The sequence below is a fragment of the Bacidia gigantensis genome (assembly GCF_019456465.1).
Source record: "Bacidia gigantensis strain McMullin 20006 chromosome Unknown contig_231, whole genome shotgun sequence".
NCBI lineage: Eukaryota > Fungi > Ascomycota > Lecanoromycetes > Lecanorales > Ramalinaceae > Bacidia > Bacidia gigantensis.
Genome location: NW_025408598.1, coordinates 1,272,379 through 1,293,811, shown reverse-complemented (window position 1 = coordinate 1,293,811; position 21,433 = coordinate 1,272,379). Strand labels below are relative to the sequence as shown.

The window sequence follows — 21,433 nt, the reverse complement described above, 5'->3', positions numbered from 1 at the left end:
CTGGCTCGATGATCAGCCGTTGTGTTCGGCATCGTGCCTTGGTGCTTGGTGGCTGCTCTGGCTCTTGTGGCTCTTCCCGAGTTTACTACTCTACCCATCTTTCCCACGCCGCCAATCCTGCTCCTTCCTGTCGCACCCTCCCCCCCAAACCTGCCAACATCCTCCTTCCACCCCCTTGACTGACTGCCGAGTCGTCGTATAGCGAGCATCATCATCCTTATTGATGACCTCCAATTAGCTCATCCCATCTCATCCTGACATTCGAGCTCTCATCTCGTCTCAGATCCTGCCGCTTACGATCCCCTATGCGTCGAACCCACCGTCCCAGTCGCAAGTAACGCCACTGCTCTCGACCTCACCGCTCCTCATCACCTTCTCCAAGGTATGGCTGGACATCATCATCAGGGAACATCTCCCGGCGGCATGCACCTCTCGCATCACACCATCCACCCGCAAGTGAACGGCCATGGGCCGCCTCAAGTTCATCAAAAAATTACCCCAGCCCATCTGTCATCCCTCAACGAGAGTGTATGGCTTGGAATGGGTATGTTGCGCTCTCAGGCACCGACTCGAAAGCGTATTGACTTCATCTCCAGGGAGTACACACGAGTTGCAAGGCGACCCCGATGCAGCGATACAAGCTTACGAGCATGCGTTACGGCATAATAACTACTCAATACAAGCCCTTAATGCCATATCGTGTATACTCAGGACGAAAGAGAATTTCCCTCGGGCGATAGAATACTTGCAGGCAATCCTAAAAGTTGATGGCAACAACGGTGAAGTTTGGGGTAGCCTCGGTAAGATACTCTTCGAGAACCGTGAGACAACCACTCATCGCGTTTAGGACATTGTTATTTGATGATTGAGAATCTGCAAGAAGCCTACGCGGCATATCAGCAAGCTTTGTATCACCTTCGAGACCCAAAGGTAGCTCTCTCCGCTCAACACGAATAACGTCACGACTGATGCTTGATAGGAACCAAAGCTCTGGTATGGGATCGGAATACTATATGACCGATATGGCTCTCTCGAGCACGCGGAAGAGGCTTTCTCCCAGGTGATGCATATGCAGCCCGACTTCGAGAAGGCCAATGAAATTTATTTTCGCCTCGGCATAATATACAAACAACAACAGAAATACCCATCCAGTTTGGAGGTACGATTGGCCATAACAGTTTCAAAACTTCAGTGTTGACAGATCTAGTGTTTTAAATACATAGTAAAGAATCCTCCTCGGCCGTTGACGGAAGAGGACATCTGGTTTCAGATCGGTCATGTCTACGAGCAACAGAAAGATGTAAGTACCCTTCTCTGTCGTCTATTCATCTATGAGGAGTTTAGCTCATTTTTCAATGCAGACCGAGGCTGCAAAGAACGCTTACCATCGCGTTCTTGATCGTAATGCACAACATGCCAAAGTCCTACAACAGCTTGGATGGCTCTATCACCAAGAAAGCGGGCTTTATCAGAGTCAGGAGAAGGCCATCGAGTATCTGGAGAAATCTGTCTCATCTGGTATGTCTTCTACCGCTCTAGATATAATTGGTGATCTAATTTGATTTAGACAATAATGACGCACAAAGCTGGTACCTGCTTGGCCGATGCTACATGTCGCAAAGCAAGTACTCAAAGGCCTATGAAGCATATCAACAGGCTGTATATCGAGATGGTCGAAATCCAACATTCTGGTGCTCTATTGGCGTGCTCTACTATCAGATCAACCAGTATCGAGATGCTCTAGACGCGTACTCACGAGCCATTAGATTAAACCCTTACATCTCCGAAGTTTGGTACGACCTGGGCACACTGGTAAGTCGTTTTCTTTGAGTTTCTGATGCCCCTCAGAATTCTTCTGCTAATCACAATACAGTACGAATCATGCAACAACCAGACAAATGATGCCTTGGACGCTTACCAACGTGCCTTCGATCTCGATCCTTCCAACATGCATATCAAAGCAAGACTGCAACTCCTCCGCAACAATGGCCAATCAACAGGCATGCCAAATCAACAAGGAGCCCCAGTTCCTCAAGATGTCCATCCCCAACAATATCAAGGTCCTGGTGTAGGCGCCCCTCCCGGGCATCAGTGGGGCCCTCCGTCAGGACCAAATCAAGTTCTCCACAGCTCCACATCTGCATTACAACCTCAATCACAAGATTGGAACCGCCGACTTGGAGAGCCTCCACATCAGCCCTCCCAGCCTCAGTCCTCTGGACCTTATGACCGCCGAGATCCTCCAAGACCACCACCTTCGCAAAGGCCGCTCAGTCCACGAATAGATTCACTTAGGCAATACCAAGAGCCTCCTCGTGACGCCCCAATTCGGCGCTCACCGCCACCGCCCTTGAACCATCCGGCTCCCAGCAGTTATCCTGCGCCCCAAGCCCTACCACAGCCACAGCCGTCTGCCCCACAGCCAAGTACTTCGAGTCGACTCACAAGCTCAGCGTATGGACCTGCCGACCCGGGTGTTCGATTTCCTGCCACTGGCCCTCAAGGCCCCAGTATGAACGCACCTCCGTATGGACGCCCTGGCAGTCCACCTCCTGACATCAAGCCTCTCTCCGACGTTAGACCACCTTCACCAGGTCATGGCCCGCGACAGCAACCGTATCAGCATCAACCGAGCGGTCCGCAACCAGCGATAGTGGCGGGCGCTCCTCCACCTGCCGCAGCGTTTGCGGCGGCTGAGGCAGCAGCCCGAGACCGAGATGATCGACCGCACCCTCATATCATGAACAATAGCTTGAAACGAACACATGAACCTGATGAAGAGATGAGAACACCAAACAAGTATGCTGCCAACGGCGACAATAGGAGCAAGTTGGAAGACTCATACCATCGGCGGCCATCACCACCTGATAGGAAGCCATCTCCCCGACAGCTGCCAATTTCGCCTCGACTGCCGTCTCCTCGCGGTCGAGCACCTTCGCCTCCGATGCACCATCCTAGTCGCAGTGCATCCATCCAACGGAGGGATGAGCAGCGACGGGCGGACGACTCTTATCACCCTTCGGAAGCGGCTCACCATCCCCCCACTTTGCCTTCCATGCAGCTTCAACAAAATGAGCCTCCAAGCCAAGCTAGCGCACCGGAACCTATCAAGGATGATAAGAAGGAAACGTATGAAGGGCCGGCTCGAAAAATGGATGTCGATGAGAACTATGACGACGAGATGGAGGAAGAAAAGAGAAAGACGGCGTCTGGGGGCCGCAACAGTCCCCAGCGAGCTAATGCAATTGGAGCGGCGGCGGTAGAGACAGACGCTTAGCGATTGTGGATACGTTTTGCTCTTGATGGCCTTGGTATGTTTTTATATCTATAAAGAACGTCTGCAAAGATCTAAGACGGATGGGACAAAAGAAAGAGAGGTTGGGTATTACAGTACATATTGAGTGATATGGCTACGTGTAGATGGATCACTACGAGACGTTTACCTGTTGTGTGATTAACTCTGCTCACGGCATCTGGGGATAAGGGGCGCAGATTCGGTACGCGTACTGGTTGACGAAGGGAAATTGGCATGGGTTTGGGTGGCATCCTTCGTTTCACGCTTTCGAGCCAGAGGAGTGAGGAGGTTGGTACATAGCCTATTCGTAGTTTAGCCGGTGTATCCGTTATTGTGTGTACGCATCCAGGTTTTCCGCTACCTTGGCCGTTGTCACAATTCCATCAATGGCCGAGAATGCATCACGACGGCAGTGATATCAATCAAGCAAGTAGCAAATCATCACAGATAGATCTAGTATGAAACCGTTGCATCATTGAGTCATCATCTCTGATTCCATTGGCTCGACAGATCAGAACGTCGTCTCTAGCACTGGGCCAGCCCTTTCCGATCTTCCGATGTTCCCGCATCAAGGGTAGTCCTAGTCCTACGCCAAGCCATGGCTGTACGACCGCCCAAGCCTCCCATCCTCGCCCGAACATCGCGACTCTCTCCCTTCGCAAAGTCGGCAGAGCAGACGAGAACTCATGCCAATGAATGTCTGAGGTCTAACCAACGGGTCCTTGCACGCACGACAAGGATGGAGAGTGACAGCTACAGACCGAGTCTCCCAATCCCCCGCCTCGCCAATGCCTCGCGTACGAATCATCGTGCGTGCTTTCGGTCATGCCAAGTCTACACCAAGGCTTGGTATCTTGGTATCTTGGCTCCCTCACGCTGCCCTCTGTTGGAGGGCAATTCGCCTCCAGGCGTCACCCAAAATGCTTGTTTGAATGCCCGTCCAAGCCTGGGCAAGCTCCCAAACTCTTGTCACTCTTGTCACCATGCGGCGGAAGCTACAAGTACCTCTGCCTCCTGCCTTCGCCTTCCCATCTCCTCCTCCACCTTGACCAGAGTCCGCCCCGTCAAGTGTGACCAGTCACATCTGCATTGACCTTCCCTGCGAGTGCCCGCTGTCTGATCACCCCGACTTCTGATTTCCGCATATGTCACCCTCTTTCGTTCTTGAATATCACGGCCTTGAAAAGAGCAATGGTCCAAAGCCCTTACGATGGACGACACCTCAGACATGACACGCCATCAAGAAGATTACCGCCAGTCATAACGTCGAATGACTCACCTCTCAAGCCGCCCACTCCTGTCTTTCATCCAGCATCCAAGTACTCGCCAGATCATACGCCTCGGGAGTCTACAGGACAATCTCATGACCTGCCATGCCGAGCCTCCCACCCCTCGTCCAGTGCTCTGCCTGTTCGAGCAAAACCATACACCAATGCTGATGGAGAGAGGGGAGTGTACGCTCAAAGCCTCGCTCAGACACGGAGAAGGGTAAGTTGAAACCACCCAACTCTCCGCCTCGCTGCTCCAGACGAAGCACTCCGGATCCGGAGAAAGCCTCTACCGACGGCCGCTCAATGCGATCCGACCCGTCTTCGAACTTTCACTCCCATCATTCTACCGTCATCTATGAGGAGGAGGATGACGATCTTGCCCACGAGGACCCAAAGAATCACGCAATCTGGATATTAGTACGTCTTGAGTCGTTTGCAGCACAATAGACGATTATGTAGGGCTAATTCAGACGGCAGTTCTACCTCTCCGTCCTGTCACCAATTCTGACCGTTGGCTTCACCCTATATGCACTTATATTGTGCTTTCTCATAGTCTTTATCCTTCCGATATGTTATGGCATATGGCATGAGCGACCGCGGGACGCCCTTATTCGATTTCTGATTCCGCCAATTCACTTTGAGCTGGGACTGATTTTCTCGCTTTACGAAGTCAGCCCCGACCCTGCTTATCCGCCGAGCAGCGTGCCGTTACTTTTCGCCATCCACATCTTCGGGCCCGTCGTCGCGATTTGCGTGGCAGCAGCGTCGTGGGTGGCAGCAGCTTTCTGGCTCTTTGCGAAAATCCTGGGTATTCCGGGTAGCAACAGCGGTGGGTTCAGGGAGGCGTACCAGGAAGAGGAAAAGAATGAAGGTCGTAGAGCTGTTCTAGGGATTAGGAATTTTTGGGAACGGTATCTGCTCAAGGGGTTGAGCTGATGTCGATTGCTCTTTCGATTGGTATAATTACGTTCACATGCATCTACGAAAGCACAGCCTTGGCGCTTAGGGGTCTAAATTTGCTACTTTTCGTCGGGGAATTAGCGACGAGCATTCGTCAGGCACTCGTCATGAGATGACGCCAGCAATGGTTTGCAAATCACAGTTCTAGCATTATCCAGTATCAAGTATCAGATATAAACAAAGGTACATTTGAAACCAAAGTCTGTGGTTCGTACGTCTTTCAGATATGGAACCCTTACCAATGGAGACAAAAGCTCGCAGGCTCTGTAATTGTGATCCGTTGTCCAGCCAGATGATCTCTGCTTCTCATCTACTCAAGACTCATAAGTTCTCTAAAGTTTCCAAGCCATGGCCCTGCCGCTGGAACTCGGACTGACCACGGAGGAGAGGGAGGCGTATGGATTGTCTTCGTGATGAAAATTGCTTAGTCCATGGTTGAAAAAATGTGGTTGGTAGTTTATAAAACGAGCACGAAACCAGGAACTTATCTAGGGAACTTCGTTCGGTCACTGATGAAGTAGAAGTGCTTGGATTTGCTAGTCATTCGTGAGACGAAATGAAGAGAACCAATCCCAAAACTCTCCTTTGTCGAATACTGTGACTGAGTCAATCCTTCATCTTCATCTTTACCTAAACTACACATCTTCTACCGACCATCACTGCCCTGTTCTTCCATCACCGCCACCTCTCGCTCCGTCACCCGTTTCATCTCCTCCAGCGCGACCATCTCCCGAAACAGTTCCTTCTCATTCTTACCCTCGCTTTCCCTCCCCTTCTCGACATCCCGCAGCAAAGCAGGCAAACATTCCATCAACCCTTTCAGCACCTTCCCCTTTTCTCTCCCCCCAGTAGCTTCCGTGACAATACCCCAGTAATCAGCATAGACCTGCCCACCCAATTCCCAACCTCGTATTTTCTCCTTACTCGTCCTAAACGCCGTGAGTAGTCCCTGCAATTTATCCCACTCCTCCGCAATGACACAATCAGGTCCCACCACCCGCTTGAGCACCTCGTGCGCATCCACCCACTGCTCAGCCTTGACCAGATATCCCGCCTCCCGAAGACGATCGTGGTCGACTGCTCGGGCGCGCAGAGCTTTCGCTTGATAGAGCCACGTTTCGGGAACCTTGTAAATGTCGATGATGTCTTTCCACCTATCGTCGTGCGGGGGGTCGGCAACGAGATCACCGGCGTGGTGGGCGAGGAGCGCTTTGATGCGCTGCTCCCGATTCGTGGGATCGCTGATGTGGATGAGGGCGAAGAGCGCCCAGAGCCATTCGCCGGCTGCGTCGAGCTGGACGGCGAATTGGGTGCTGATAGTGTCTGCGACTGTGGAGTCCGCGGAATCGGGGAAGCGGCCCGTGAGGGCACAATACAGCTGGAACGAGAGACGTGCTGTCAAAGCGGATGGTTCCTGCGTTTGGGGGAGAAGGATATGTGCGAGAGAAGGGAAAGGTAGCCATTTCTTCGAAGCAGCATATACCTGGAGAAGAGCGTACAGAAGATCGTCGCCTGGCTTCTTCGGCTCGTCGTTTTTGATATCTTCGGCAAACGCTGCCACGGCGACTTCGATCGGGTCATTCGTCTCTATGGCGTAGTACAGGCGTAAACCAAATGCCCGTTTCCAGTCCAGGTTGAAGCGTTCACTGATAGAGAACGTGTTCGCTCTGTCCTCGATATGCTGAGCTTTCTTGCCCTCGCAAGTACACGTCTGCGCGGCGAGTAGGGAGTAAAGCGCGCGGATAGGCTCTGAAATCTCCGACAAAACGTTCAGATCTCGCCATGTACTGATCTGGGACGCTATCTCCGTGTGCATGGTCCCATTGTTACCGATTTGAGCGATGAGGGTGGCAAGTCGGTAGTTCTTGGACTGCAAGAGGGTCTCGCAGGCCTTTCCAACCTTGTTAGCAGATAAAAAGGCGATAGCACGCTCTTCGGCACTTTGGAGTTCTCTGGCATTCGTTTCGGCTTCCTCCTCGCAGATTTGTTGCCAAAAAGCAGCAAGACGATCTTTACGAATTCTGGCGTCATACTTGCCCTGTTCAGATTTCGGAATGCCGTAGGTAGTGCTGTCTTGATCATCGAAGAGAATAGCAGCTAGACCCCAGACCGACCTCTCGTACGCAGATACAGGTTGCGCAGCCTGATAAAAATCATTAAACGGAGCTTGTCGCGTCGTAGCCATAGGAATGTTGTTCTTGATTGAGAAAGTGGTTTGAGATTTTTGAAAGACAAGTGTGTTGTGAGGGGCCTAGATATAACCAATCAGTGTTGGAGTCTTGCAAGGGCACAAAGGAATTACGTTGAATATTTGCTTGTTTACTGAAGGATACTTTGCTCTCAGTTCTGATGCTAGATCGAGCCATTCATGACCGGGCTCTAATGGTACGTCGATGATATCTGGAGGTCGATGAGAATTCGAAGGACGCGACTAAAGAAAGCAACACCTTAGCAATTTGTTCTTTATTATCTATCTACTGGGTGTCAAGTCAATTAAAAATTGTTGTGTACACGCTCTTTTGCCCAAAGCAAACAAATGCAGAAAGTGAATTGCCAGTATCAATCTGTAACAGTAAACTTGAGGGGATCACACCTTGACGCCCTTTTGCCCTAGACTTCCGAATGGCTTCTCTCCTTTTGGTGGCGATTGCCCGAACAGCGAGTTCATAAGATCTATACTCGTGGCGAACGCTGGTCGGGCGCTTGCGTCTGTAATTGAGCTTGTCTGCACATTCTTGTCCTTGACCTGTTGCGTCTGCGCTGTGCGTAAAGCTTGTCGATCCTGTTTTCTTGGACGGATGGTTTGCTGAAGGTCGTAGGCCCAGTCTCCACTCACGTCCAATACAGCTTTCTCGCCGCCCAGGTCTGGCTGATCCTTCTCCAATTCTGGAAATGTTCCTGCCATTTCCAAATCCTGATTTTCATCCCTCACACCGACAGACTGACCGTTAATTTCACCTTCTGTAATTTCAATATCGCTCGGCTCATCTCCGCCACTCTCCGAAGGCGAGGCAGCCGAGCGCTCATCGGAGAGAAACTCCTCGTCATCGATTTCTTCCATCTCCACATTGAGCCCATCCATATCATTCAGAGCCACATCTTCGAAAGCCCCGGGAAGATATCTTCCATTAATAGGCTCAGCGGCTTCATCTGGCTGAAATGCCCGTTTCATCTTGGTAGGCGCATGCTGGCTCGCTTTGGGCAATTTCGGTGTTGGCCCACTGGCAGTACGGGATTTGGGTGTGGGGGTCTCGGGAGGCTCTGTCATAACGCTGTCGTTCAAGTGCAAACTCTCATTGTCACTCGTGTCATCCTCATAGTCGAATCCGTAAGTTGTAAAGTGCGGCACTTTGAAAATCCTAGATGAGAGTAGCAGTCAGTACTAAGTGCACCAGTTTATGGGCAACTAAGAATGATCATCAAAATGGTCGCAAACATTTTCTCCAAAACAGAGCACGTTTACGAGCTAGTTCTCGTCGACTAAGAATAGCATAGGCAGTTTCCAAAACGATGATTGAAGCAATGAAAATGGAAGCAGGGGCAAACTCACCAAGTTCCAGTGTCTCTCTCGTAGCGGACAAAAGTAGTGTCTCCTACGCGGCGAAGACGCTCAACATGCTTGTCGAAATGGCGGCCATTCTTCTCGTATCTTGGCAAAACCCGGTCTCGCTGTCGAGGCCAAGAGTTCTCTAGGTAGAGCGTTGAAGGCACGTTTAAACCCTTACCGAGGGGAGGTTTCTGAGTCGTTTCTGGATAGACCGTCAAGGTCCTAACGACGATGACAACTATGTTATCAAAGATATCGTTGAGATTGATATTGCTGAGATCAACCGGTTTGTTGAACTCAACCTTCCCGCACCCTTGGCGTCCGACTACGAAACCTGAAATCTCACTTCGTTGCTCTTTAGACATCTTCTGGATCTGCTCTTTCGTAGGCTTCATCCAGTATGCGCCCGGTTCCTGATCTTCCTGAGGTTTAGGCACTGACGCCCGTTGTGGGGCTGCGCTCGCTGCTTCGGGCGCTTCATCTTCAGGAACGATCGCAAGTTCGTTACCCCTGACTTGCTCCATTTCCAGCTGTTGAGGTGCAGCGTTAGACTTTGGCTTACTTTGACTCCTCGGTGTTTGAGGAATGCCTTGATCGTCTGTACTTGGCCCAGCGGTATTGCTCGATGAACCATTTACCGCACCGTTGACGTAGACCCCATTCGTCTGTTCACCATTTCCTCCCACAGTGCTTGCATCAAAGCTCACCTTTTTCTTCAGTATGCCAGACTGACGCTCCTTTTCAGGACTAGGAAGCGCAGCCGAGTTTCCCTTATCTCCAAAGAGGTCTGTACGCAGGCTTCGGTCAATTGTTAGTTTCTTCATACTTCCCGCACCACCATATCGGGAGCTGTTCGCGGAAAACGCTCCCGGTGTAAGAATGCTATCAGCATCACCATAATTGCCTCTCAGATTGCTGGTTGACAGGCTTTTGCCTAAACCACGACCCACGCTGCTGTAGAGTAGGCTACCACCGAGGCCGCCGGGAGTACTGGCATTGGAAGAAGCACTTCCTGGCGTGCCATAAGTAGAATAGCTGAATCCATAGCCACGCTTTGATGGAGTTTGAAACCTAGAAGAAGCTCCATTTGGGGTTAATTTATAGTATGGGAGAAGCGCGCTTTTCTTTTGTTTCGGTTTCTGACTGATCGGCGTGGCAATGGGACCGGAAACTTGAGGCGGGGGCGGTAAACCAGAGAATATCGAAGGACTGCCAAAGGCATTTGGGTCAACGATCGAAGTGTGAAGTGTTTGGGCAGGTTGGAATTGATTGGGGGGGTTCGGTTGCTGTTGCTGCTGCTGTGAACTGCCGAACAAGCTAGACCCGGCGTTGTTGTTTGTGTTATTGCCGAAAAGGCCACCGCCGCCTGTGGTTTGTTGCTGCTGTCCAGTGTTTGAGAACAGACCACCACCGCCTGGCTGATTGTTTGCGGTATTAGTGGACCCGAACAAGCCTCCTCCAGTATTGGAATTTGTGCTACCGAAAAGCCCACCAGGCTTTTGTTGGCTGTTGTTGGCGCCGAAGAGCCCCCTCCTTGGCTTTGCTGTGGCTGATTTTGGGGTTGGTTCGAAAATCCGCTGAAGAGGCCGCTACCAGTGTTGGCAGTGTTATTGTTCGCTTGCCCGAAAAGACCACCTCCAGTAGCAGGTTTCTGACCGAATAAGGAGCTTCCGCTGTTCTGGTTAGTGCCAGACTGGCCGAACAGGCCACCGCTAGCTTGATTGTTATTAGTTTGCGGGCCGAATATGCCGCCACCAGTATTCGTGTTGGTAGTAGAGGGATTGCCAAAGATTCCTCCTGGTTTCTGCTCTTGATTCTGCGCACCAAATGCGCCAAAGGGATTCGATGTGCTGGTCTGATTTTGCGTCTGATTTTGCGGCTGATTTTGCGTTTGGTTGGGCTGGGTGAAAGCACCAAACGGATTTGAGGCCTGTGTATTGTTCGATTGGCCGAAAGGGCTGCTGTTGTTCTGAGTTCCCGAGCCAAAAGCATTAGTTCCCGTCTGTGTATTTGTGCTGCCGAATCCCGTATTTGAGCCAAATCCTCCGCCACCAGTGCTGCCGAAAAGGCCCTTATTCTGTTGCTGGTTATTCTGCTGTCCAAAGAGGCCATTAGTGGCCCCGCCGGAACCAAATCCAGTCCCGGATGTCCCCGATCCGCCAGCTGTACCGAAGAGACCACCACTTGTGCCAGCAGAGGTCGTGCTGCCAAAAAGCCCGCTACCAGCGGGTTTCGGAGCACCGAAGAGGCCTGTGCTTGAGGAGTTGTTGTTGCCGCCAAATGAAGAAGTTTGTTGGGTACCAAAGCCAGACGGGGCTTGCGTGGTGGTGTTGCCGAAGATCCCACCCGCCGAGGTGGTGGTAGGCTGGCCAAACCCTCCCGAGGTATTGTTCTGCTGTCCAAACGCTCCGAAATTAGTGGAGCCGAATGCTCCAGCTTGGCCGCTACCGTTGCCGTGCCGTCTACCTCCGTTATAATCTGCTAGTCTTAGCTCCTCAAAAGACCAGTTTTTATACGGAGCCATAAAGCTGACGCTTTGATAATGATTTGTGATGTTTGATGTACCCTCCTTTTCAGTATACGCCGAGAACGGTGTGCTACCCGTGCCTTCACATGTTGCATTTCCTTGACCGAACGGCGCCGACCCGAAAGCGCCAGTCGATTGATTATTTGTTGTTCCAAATCCGGTGTTTGGGCTGCCAAAGAGACCACCACCTGTTGACCCACCTCCAAAAGCTGGCTTGCTGGTGGTGGTAGATCCGAATAAGCCGCCAGTGTTCTGGTTATTATTGTTGTTGCTACCAAACGCGCCAAAGCCTCCTGAATTTCCGGTAGTCGCAGTACCACTCCCAAAAAGGCCACCGCCACCGCTACCGCTCGTAGTGGATCCGAAAGCTGGTTTATTTTGTGCTCCGAAAAGGGATGTCGTGTTCGTAGTGTTATTGGAACCAAAGCCTGATGAGCCTGTCAAGAAGTTGTGTTAGCTAATTACCCACCAAATGTTATTTCGCATCTTTGCAAATTATTTGTTGAAATGTCCGGTCTTTAATCTAAATGTTTACTGACCAGAACCAAAGCCGCCGAAGCCTCCTGTAGTTCCTGTTGTACTGCTACCAAACCCTGCACCTGAGGTGGGTTGGCCAAAGCCTGGAAGATAGATATGATCAGATATCTGTGGAACGAGGACCATAACTTGACGAGGGAGTGGCAGCTTCTCCGAGCAACGCGCATGAATAAAATACTGTACGTACCTCCTGTATTGGTGTTGCCCGAGCCAAACCCGCCGAAACCAGATCCTTGCTGATTATTGTTCCCTGACCCGAACAGCGACATGATTGCGACCTGGGCGGTTCAGAATGACTGCGTGTCGGTTTAAGCAATACTTAGATGTCCATGGATTGGGATCGCTAAGGGAAGGGAGGTCTGGTGTCGAGTCCTGTGTGGAGTGTTGACCCAGAACTTGTGTGGAAACACGTGTTGAAATGACACGATATGCGAACAGTGACTTATAGACACGTAGTATTATGGTCGTTGGAAGATGAGCGCGTGCGCTTTTCTTCGAGTGAATATGAAGTTGAGCTGCGCTATTTCCTAATTAGAAGCATCCGAGGAAGAGTGACTAAAATACTCTCGGTTAGAGGAAAGTCGATTTAGGCAGCGTAGGCAGAAAGCCTGACAGGTCACGTGCGAAGTTTATTTTTTGCGTGGTAGTCATAGCAAATTGTCACAATGCTACGATAGGTGCATGCTGATATCTACGGGACTGGATCATATCAAGAATCGCTTTAAAAAGGTCAACAAGTCATACAGTTGCGCCATGTGCGTCTCCAATAGTGACCTATCTGGGCACGAAGACCAATCATCTACAATGAGCAGAACTCATGAGTCATGACTTTGTCTCGTTCAATATTCCAAACTTATGGTACCCACCTAGCAGCTGCCATTCGCTGTACGCAAGCGTTTGCTGAAGAGTCGCTGTCTCTCAGCTCGATCCTCGTCCCTCTGTTGCCTCAGTTGCTCTTTTTTGAATGTCGCCTCATCTTGATAGAAACGCTGGAGCTCAGGGCCCAAGTCCTTTTCATTCTTTGCCTTGACTTGATTTGAAGATTTCCGCAGTACCGGTTTCGAGACGACTTTATTCATGATAACTTGAGGTTGGGGATTTTCTCCCTGCCGGCTTTCAAGCCGCCGCTTTTCTAGTTCTTCTTCCCTTGCGCGCTTCTGGGCTTCACGCAGTCCTGTTTTTTCAGATATCACGACTTTGGGCCCCGAGCAAACATCCTTCTCATGTTCCCACTGCTTTTCACTTCTAAACCTTATCCCCTCATTCTTTGTACTCGTCCTAAGCTGCGGTCTTGCATTTGACTGGCTCTTGCGGCTTGTTCGCGCCTTCCGTCTGCGCTGGGCCCCGTCACTCCCTCCTCTAGCGCGTATCTGCTCTTCTTCACTAATCATCCAGGGCTTTCTCAGGATGTCTGTGTGAAATGCAACGGTCTCTGACCAGGCACTGACTTCTTGACTGGTCGTGTGAAGTATCCAAATTCGTTCTAACTTGATTTGCCTGTTACCCCACCATGTGCCTATGCTTCCCTTAAGCTTTACGACAGTTCCAACGTCAACACCAGCTAGATCAAGCTCTCCACCGGAGGCTCCAACCCCTTTGGACTCTATTTCCTGCATTTTGGACACGTCGTGTTGGGGTGCTGTCACATCCTGAACTCCTTGGGATGTCCGCTTTTGACAAGTAATATCAATTGTAGCGCCACTGCTGTCATCCAAAGTGAATACGTAACGAGTGGGAAAGACATCCAGTGCGACCACGATTCCAACGAGCCGAATCCATCGTATCGGATGATTCAGATAGAAGTAAAGGTCTTGCCCTACGGAGACTTGTCAGTTAGGCCGAACGATGCAAACCAAATCATAATGGCACCTTCAAAGCCCGATCTTTCCTTTAATGCATGAACATCTGTCACTGATAAACGAGCCCACGTATTGTATGTAGGGGACAGATGAAAGCAGTAGGCGGGGTAGAATGTAACATCGCCGCGATCATGATTGAGCATATCATATTGAGTAATATGTTGAGATGGCTAGTAGTGCGCCAACCTGCATGGGAAGTAAATAAACAGTACGCCGCCTCGCCTGCATGGAAGAGGTGCAAAACCTTGGCACGTCTATATTCCTCAGGCGATGCCCGTCTCTCATTCCCTTGATTGCTCCCGAGGCACCCTCTCCACTCGACTCCTTACTCTCTACAACACATCAGCTGTGTACAGCAGCATGGTTGAGAGACAGTCGCTTGAGGCCGCTAAACATAATTCACATATGCAACATGCGCTGGCTTTGGCAGAGAGATCGCCTCCAAAGCCTACGAACTTCTGTGTGGGCGCGGTTCTGGTAAACGAACTGGAAGACGAAGTCGTGTCGACAGGCTACACACTTGAGCTGGAAGGTAACACGCACGCCGAGCAAGTCTGTTTCATGAAGTTGTCAAAAGACATGCAAGATTCGCAAGACGGGCTTAGTCAGGCGAAATCAATGAGTTTGGTGCTGTATACGACCATGGAACCCTGCAGTAGACGAGCGAGCGGAAACATGGCTTGTGTGGACAGAATCTTGAGTACTCATTTGCTTGAATCTCGTCTTCAAATTCGCAAAGTCTTCATTGGTGTACAAGAGCCAGAAAAGTTTGTTGGAGCCAACGAAGGCAGGAAAAAGCTTGGAGACGCTGGCGTCGAGTATGTCCATGTGTCTGGATATGAGAAGAGAATCCTCGAGGTTGCGACGGCTGGACATTTGAAATGATCCGTATTTCTACATCAACAAGGCAGATTTTGACAGCGGTCGGGTTGCGATCGGTACCTTGCCTAGGGTAGGGCTGCGGGGCTCAAAGCCCCTGGAGCTAACTTTGCCCGCCCCGGGCCCTTCTTCTTCATTCGTTAAGGCTTCAAAGCAGCGTAGGTGCTCAACGAGTGCCTTGATGGAGATGAAGTCGCTCACAGACTGACTCTAAAAAGCAGTCCGAACGACTTTCAGCCCAAGAATTACATCATAGTGATGTTTCAAGGTTGCCTGAGACGTTGTCGTTTTTATTACGAATACGTACTTGATGCTACGATGACCTCATGAAGAGCTTGAGCATATGTTGTCATGCTCCACACGCCACTTCTTGCTACATAACCATTCTTCTCCATATGCGTGTCCCTATCTCTCCACAAATCTTGCAAAACAGCATACGCAAACCTCTGAACTTTGGCAAGCTTGCAACTATCCAATTCCCCCAAAGCTTCTCATCTATTCCAGTCTTAAAAATGTCTGCTCCAGTATCTGACTTCAATCTTGAGAACACCAATGTAAAAACCGCCAGCGGAGTAACCCTCGATGAGACCCAGCATACACTCGTCGCAAGTGTCCTCGATGTCAGCATTCTCTTCTTACGCAATGCATTTTTCAGGCTCCTAACATGAACAACAGCTATTTGCAGGCCGTCCTTCATTGAAGAAGCTCCAACTCTGGGACGACAACGGCACTTTCGCAGACAACATCACTCGCGCCGTCGGCCGAAAGCAGTACGAAGCACAATGGTATGGCCTGCAAGCCGCCTTCTCCGAAATCGAGCGTCTCCATCATGAGGTTACCTCGGCAGGCAATCCGATTTCGATGGATCTTCGCACTCGCTATGTGATCAAGGGCCTCAAAAAGGAACAGACAATTGACAGCAAGATCAACATTTTTTACGACAAGGAAACTCAGAAGATCACCAAGGTGGAGGATAAATGGGGTGGAAAACTACCTGATTCAAGCTTCAGCGATGTGAGTTTTGACCAATTGTTTAATCCTTGGTGGTGGGTGCATTATGCGGAGGGGTGGGCTTGGTGGGGGTTTGTTGGAGCGACGAATACATGGCCGTGGCAGGTGTGTTAACTTGGAGATGGAAACTTCGATTTGATATCAATTTCATGTTGACAAATGCTGATTTTGTGCTACTTAGGCTATGCGCAAGCTGAATGCTGTTAGCGTACCGTTAGGCGTATCGGTTCCTAAGACTGATGAGGAGGACGCGAAGAGGGGCAATCAGTAGGTTCTCATGGTGCAAGACTCAATCTCCATGCATGATAGATGGGTTTCCTATGTATGCATAACACCAATTAGCAACCTTGCATTAGACTCCTATCGAAAAGGAGCACGTGTATTAATATTGACAAAAATATTATTTGGCACTCGGTGGTTTATGAAGTCATATGCTTTCTACAAGAATACTCTCTTCGTCGTTGTTGTATCCGAAAGGCATTGCAAGATATATTAACAGGCCACTGACTCTCCATCCGCCCACGGTGAATCATCTCTCGGGTGCCTCCCACCCTTCCCTAACGATCTTCATTAAAGCTGCTTGTTTGTGGGGAAAGGCGATCTCCTTCTCCTTGTAAAATCCTACTGACTCTAAATAGTCGATGAATCTGCCATAGTGAAACAACAGTCAGCTAATTGATGCAATATCTAAATAACACAAATGGCGTGCAGTGATACTCACTTGGTGTTGTCAACTCTCGGTTCCAAGAGAACTCGCTGTGTTCTGTTGTCTGCCAACCAACAGTGGTGCACGAGAGCACTCAACCACAGCTTTACTCGATGTGCACCTCGAAATTCTTGCTCGCCTATCAGGACATGGAACCCACGATCGTAGTGGCTGCTTTCCCTTCCAGTCACAAATCTCCCCAGCGGATCTTCCTTCACCCAATAAATCTCAAAGTAACCGAACGGCTTACCATCCCAGCAACCAATTACAGGAAATGAATGTTTATCATTGAGGGCTTTAGTCAAAAATGCTTCTTGGACTTCAATGGGACCTTGCATTCCCCAAAAGGCTGCCACTCGCGGTTGGTTCATCCAGTCGTGAAGAAGCTCGGTGTCGCATGGCTGGACATTGAGATTTGCTATCGAAGGTAGTGTGGCGTGAGAAACTCCCGAATTCGGAGGCAAGAAGTTTGGCGTGCTCCCAGAACTTGATACGGGTCCTTGATAGACTGGAGCTTTGGGTGATAGTGAAGCTGTACGGAAGGATAGATACTGCCCAACGGACGGTACATAGCGACAGTAGAAAGTATAGCCTTGCCCCGGTGGTTTTTGGCGGAGGGGATGTCGGATATTACGCGTGAAGGTATATTGCGGCGGTGGAGGAGGATAGTATGTGGGGAGATGGGAGCCAGATGCAAATGGGCCTGGCGAATGCGTACCATGATTTCCCCACATAACTTGTGCTGCGTCTGCACCTTTCTGTGCTGCATCTGGATTTGGCGTCGTGACCGGGGTCCCTTCTCTATTTGGGGACCCTGGTCGTGACGGAAATGGGGTGGAACCAGGAAAAGGGGACGACGCATGGGTAGGCGACAGAGTGAATAGAAAAATCCGAGCATCAAGTTGCCAAAATTGGCAACAGCTTACGAACATCTTCGTCCAGCCATCTCCACTTTTGATATTGAGTGAAGCACCGACTGATGATTCGTCCGTAGCAAGCAAGCCCATGCGTTCAAGTTTGGGGATGAGCTTTTTGCCCTTGAAGATACCTTCTCTTTTGATATTAACCCTCCACTGACCTTTGGGCCTGCCTTGTTCGGGAGTATGACGACTGTCATCTGTAGTGAGGTGTGGATTTGGCGCAGGCTGGACTGGGTCAGCAGGGAGCCCTTGAGATGGAGAAAAATGGGGGGATCGACAAGATGGAAGTACCACCACAGGCTGACCCAAAGCATCATCGCAATCTGCCTTGTAGGAGACGTCGCTGGCTTGAAGTCTATGCTGCTCGGATTGGAAATTGTGGAGATGTAGAGGTTGTCATTGCGGAGCGTTGGTCGGGAGAACTTGTGAGTAGGATTCTTGCTGGAGCCGAACACCTTTTCCTTCTCTGTCAATGGCTCGTCATCTTCGTCGTCGTCATGGTCTTTTGTGTTGATTATGATAGACCATCCAGGTGGGAAGACGGATTGGTGGACATTAAGCTCATTGGCTTTGAAGCTGTAGCCTCCAAAGACTGGTGAGACTGTGACTGTCTGGCCATTGGGGAGGTGAAGTGTGGTTCCCGGGGGTGCCATTCTTGCACAGCAGAAGGTTTGTGAAAACCCATTGAGGCTGTTGGGAAACGCTTTACAGATATAGAATTGAGACGGACTGCTTTATCCCGCGCTAATCAGCATGCTTTCGCAAACGGTCCGAGGGGTCTCGTGACTCGTGAGTCGAGGGGTCGACAATCGATCAGCCTTTTAAGCTTCGTGGCAAAACGAACTGGATGTCACCAGCCACATCTGAGGAGAGCAGATCTGCTGCATCTCAATCGGGTCGATATTATTATACATCATAGACCGATGGGAGACGCGACTTATCCATTGCAACTTATTCCATTTATTAGAGTAAACGAGAGGGATCTCTTTCCCGCACCATATTTCGATTCTTGTATGACTTAGGCAGCTCTATAAGACGTTCTTGTTTAGGCTGCCAACCCACAAGGCTAGAGGCTGACGTCCATCAGAGCGCCCTACATCTTGTACCACGCTCTTTTTCGTCTTTCACGTTTCACGACCTTGCTGCTACTGCTCAGTCCTCTGACTGGCTATATACATTCATTTGACTCTGCCCCCGGCCGTTGACCCTTCATCGATCCGTGGGGTCTTTTACTTCTGTTAGCATTCATATCAAGACATCGTGCACAATGTCGTCCACAGACTCTGATCAAGAATACATTGAAGGTACTCCACTTGACAGAGGTGATGCTATGTCAATCTTGTTGTCTAACTCTTCAGGGCCGTTCGGTGACCCTTCGTATTCTGATATAAAGTTTCCTGTCAAGAAGAAAGACAAGAAAAAGAAATCAACACCCAACGGACCAGAGGCTGGAGAAGGAAAGAAGACCGAGGATGAGATCGACACCTCGAAGCTTGACTTCAAAGTACGTTGTACTTCCTTTCAGCCTTATGGTCATGAATTAACTAACCGAAACATCAAGTTTGTCGATCAAACGTAGGTATCTTGCTTACCCTAAATGCTATGTGAACTAATTTTGTCCGCTCCAGCTGGGATCATAAACGCCACAACTGGTCCTCGAAAGACGTTGAGCAATCGGAAGTCGTCAACGCCAAGTCTAAAAAGTCGAGGAAGCCGGTGCTAGTCATTCGACGACAATTTGGGATTGCTGGTATCTGGCTATTGATAGTCTCGAGATGACCTGCTGACAAGTCTACAGAAGGACAATATGAGAGCATCAAAACGTACGCAGACATCAAATCCGCTGCTCTCCTTGACGTACTTCGCGAAGTCTTGAAGGACGTGAAGAGCATATCACTCCGAGGAAAGCATCCAAGTGTAATTCGTAATGATTCTGCACTTTCAGCCTGCTCTAATCAAAATCTAGGTCCGCTTAGAGCTCTTATATTCATTCTTGTCCGATTTCAGGGCCCAACACAGAGAGCCTACTGATCAGGAATCGGATGGCATAAAGCAATTAAAGCAACTTATTGACTTTCTCGAAGATTGGTTTCAGGCGACGACCGAGGAAGTGACTCAACTTTTGGAGCATGGGGAGATAACCTACGACTTGCTTTGGGCCCTATTCAAGCCCAATGAGCCAATTTACACAAACGATCACGATTCTGAGCAACCTAGGAGCTTTCTCTTCGACTTCGGTGAGCCACAAGATCGCAAAGGCCAGAAGTATTTTGAGATAGTTTGCCGGTCGCTTCACTACGACGGTAGTTTCTTCGGTGAAGTACAAAATTTTCTGAAGATCCCGGAATTTCGAGGTGCTAGAAAGGTCACCCAATTAGAAGTCTTCCCTCTGTCTCACCACGAACAAGCCGCTGAAATTCAGAAGACGCTCGTGGAACGGGGCAGGAGGTCCATCTCGTTGATGGGAGTTGTCCATTGCGAGTTCAGGGGTCTTGCGTTCTATCGAAGCAAAGGAAAGGCTATCAAAATCAATGTGAGGGGCCGAACAATCATTGACGCTGCATCCTTCAAAGAATTCAACGCAAACTATGCCAACATAGATGCTGACCTGGGTTCGTATATTTCATCTGCTTAATCCCTTTTGAAAATATGCAGAAAAAGGAATTTGCGAGGGACACCAGTCACTAGGCTCACTCAGTGGCCTTCTCCCTCGCCAAAAGACATGAGAGTATCCTCATGCTGCAATTATTACCCATGCTGACGAGTAATCTACCCAGACGACCCAGAATTCTTTGCAAGAAGGTTTGAGGAGCGTCGAAGATTGACGGCACAGGGAAGTGTTAAGAAGAAGGCGCTTCAACTCGAGGAAGTTACGGACGAGGAGGCATCACTGTGTGCTCCGACAGTGCAAGGTTTCAGTCTTAGCAAACGCATGTGGGGTACGTTTGCTCTCCTAGACCAAGAGGAAATGGTACTAAATGATACACAGCCGAATTCACCATATCCGGTATACACGATATTAATTGGAATGACCTTCCGTTCGATGCGCTTGTACTACCTGCCAGGAAGAAAGATCTCCTGCAAGCTCTTGTACAGCAAACGACAGCGGAGCCAACAGATGGATCCAAGCCTGAGCAAAAAGCGTTCGATGACTTCGTCGAGGAGAAAGGCCAAGGCCTTGTTGTCTTACTTCATGGTTCTCCAGGGGTTGGTAAGACGCTAACGGCGGAGGCTGTTTCCGAATATCAACGACGGCCTTTGTATCGCGTCTCCGCAGGCGACCTCGATCTAGACTCCCATAAACTGGAGATGAAGCTCGCAGAAATCCTAGATTTGGCTACCCGATGGAAGGCCATCGTCCTACTAGATGAAGCGGATGTTTTCGTCGAAAGTCGTACCCTTCACAATCTGCACCATAATACCCTGGTGTCGGTTTTTCTACGCCAGCTAGAATACTTCCAAGGGGTGATGATACTAACAACAAATCGAGTACAAGTTTTTGACGATGCTATCAAGTCTCGAATACATCTTGGAGTCAAATACGACGACCTTAATCAGAAAGCAAGGGCCAAGGTCTGGGCAACATTCATAGCTCGAGCAGACAACACCACGAAGCAAGGCTTGAAAAGCACCGTCACCGACAAGCAAATTCAAGAATTAGCTCAGAGACCAAGCAATGGTCGGCAGATCAAGAACACCGTTCGCATTGCTCATGCTCTGGCTGCCAGTAAGAATAAGCCGCTTGCATATGAGGACTTGACCAGCGCCCTCGACGCTAATGAAGACTTCGACAACGAACATCGTGGGATAGGCTTGCCTCCAAATGCTGCCAATTCATACTTGTAAATGCGTGAAACGCTGTTCTAGTCTATCAAGCGCCTCAAGTAATGAAAGAGAAGACTTGATTTCGACCGATGTTTA

At 49.9% G+C, this 21,433-nt stretch overlaps 8 protein-coding genes across 8 annotated transcripts; 4 read left to right on the top strand and 4 right to left on the bottom strand.

Annotated features, from left to right (window-relative positions):
* Positions 1-540: 540 nt before the first annotated feature.
* KY384_004426 (uncharacterized protein) lies at positions 541-3,277 on the top strand (the record flags this gene model as incomplete). Its single annotated transcript, XM_044812932.1, has 8 exons — positions 541-544; positions 597-800; positions 848-930; positions 980-1,159; positions 1,229-1,300; positions 1,362-1,518; positions 1,568-1,812; positions 1,874-3,277. 8 exons carry the CDS (start codon positions 541-543, stop codon positions 3,275-3,277), a joined length of 2,349 nt encoding a protein of 782 aa, XP_044670352.1.
* Positions 3,278-6,172: 2,895 nt separating this feature from the next.
* KY384_004425 (uncharacterized protein) lies at positions 6,173-7,711 on the bottom strand (the record flags this gene model as incomplete). The annotated part of the gene is made up of 1 exon (XM_044812931.1): positions 6,173-7,711. The coding sequence occupies one exon, from the start codon at positions 7,709-7,711 to the stop codon at positions 6,173-6,175; it is 1,539 nt and encodes a 512-aa protein (XP_044670351.1).
* Positions 7,712-8,113: 402 nt separating this feature from the next.
* KY384_004424 (uncharacterized protein) lies at positions 8,114-12,406 on the bottom strand (the record flags this gene model as incomplete). Its single annotated transcript, XM_044812930.1, has 4 exons — positions 8,114-8,885; positions 9,077-10,455; positions 10,479-12,028; positions 12,325-12,406. 4 exons carry the CDS (start codon positions 12,404-12,406, stop codon positions 8,114-8,116), a joined length of 3,783 nt encoding a protein of 1,260 aa, XP_044670350.1.
* A 597-nt stretch (positions 12,407-13,003) lies between these two features.
* On the bottom strand, positions 13,004-13,753 carry KY384_004423 (uncharacterized protein; the record flags this gene model as incomplete). Its single annotated transcript, XM_044812929.1, has 1 exon — positions 13,004-13,753. The coding sequence occupies one exon, from the start codon at positions 13,751-13,753 to the stop codon at positions 13,004-13,006; it is 750 nt and encodes a 249-aa protein (XP_044670349.1).
* Positions 13,754-14,266: 513 nt separating this feature from the next.
* On the top strand, positions 14,267-14,881 carry KY384_004422 (uncharacterized protein; the record flags this gene model as incomplete). Its single annotated transcript, XM_044812928.1, has 1 exon — positions 14,267-14,881. One exon carries the CDS (start codon positions 14,267-14,269, stop codon positions 14,879-14,881), a length of 615 nt encoding a protein of 204 aa, XP_044670348.1.
* A 389-nt stretch (positions 14,882-15,270) lies between these two features.
* Positions 15,271-16,157, top strand: KY384_004421 (uncharacterized protein; the record flags this gene model as incomplete). Its single annotated transcript, XM_044812927.1, has 3 exons — positions 15,271-15,495; positions 15,551-15,889; positions 16,068-16,157. 3 exons carry the CDS (start codon positions 15,271-15,273, stop codon positions 16,155-16,157), a joined length of 654 nt encoding a protein of 217 aa, XP_044670347.1.
* Positions 16,158-16,415: 258 nt separating this feature from the next.
* On the bottom strand, positions 16,416-18,165 carry KY384_004420 (uncharacterized protein; the record flags this gene model as incomplete). Its single annotated transcript, XM_044812926.1, has 3 exons — positions 16,416-16,533; positions 16,608-17,737; positions 17,791-18,165. 3 exons carry the CDS (start codon positions 18,163-18,165, stop codon positions 16,416-16,418), a joined length of 1,623 nt encoding a protein of 540 aa, XP_044670346.1.
* A 614-nt stretch (positions 18,166-18,779) lies between these two features.
* On the top strand, positions 18,780-21,358 carry KY384_004419 (uncharacterized protein; the record flags this gene model as incomplete). Its single annotated transcript, XM_044812925.1, has 7 exons — positions 18,780-19,016; positions 19,074-19,087; positions 19,141-19,262; positions 19,311-19,429; positions 19,479-20,124; positions 20,290-20,451; positions 20,502-21,358. 7 exons carry the CDS (start codon positions 18,780-18,782, stop codon positions 21,356-21,358), a joined length of 2,157 nt encoding a protein of 718 aa, XP_044670345.1.
* Between the last annotated feature and the right edge of the window lie 75 nt (positions 21,359-21,433).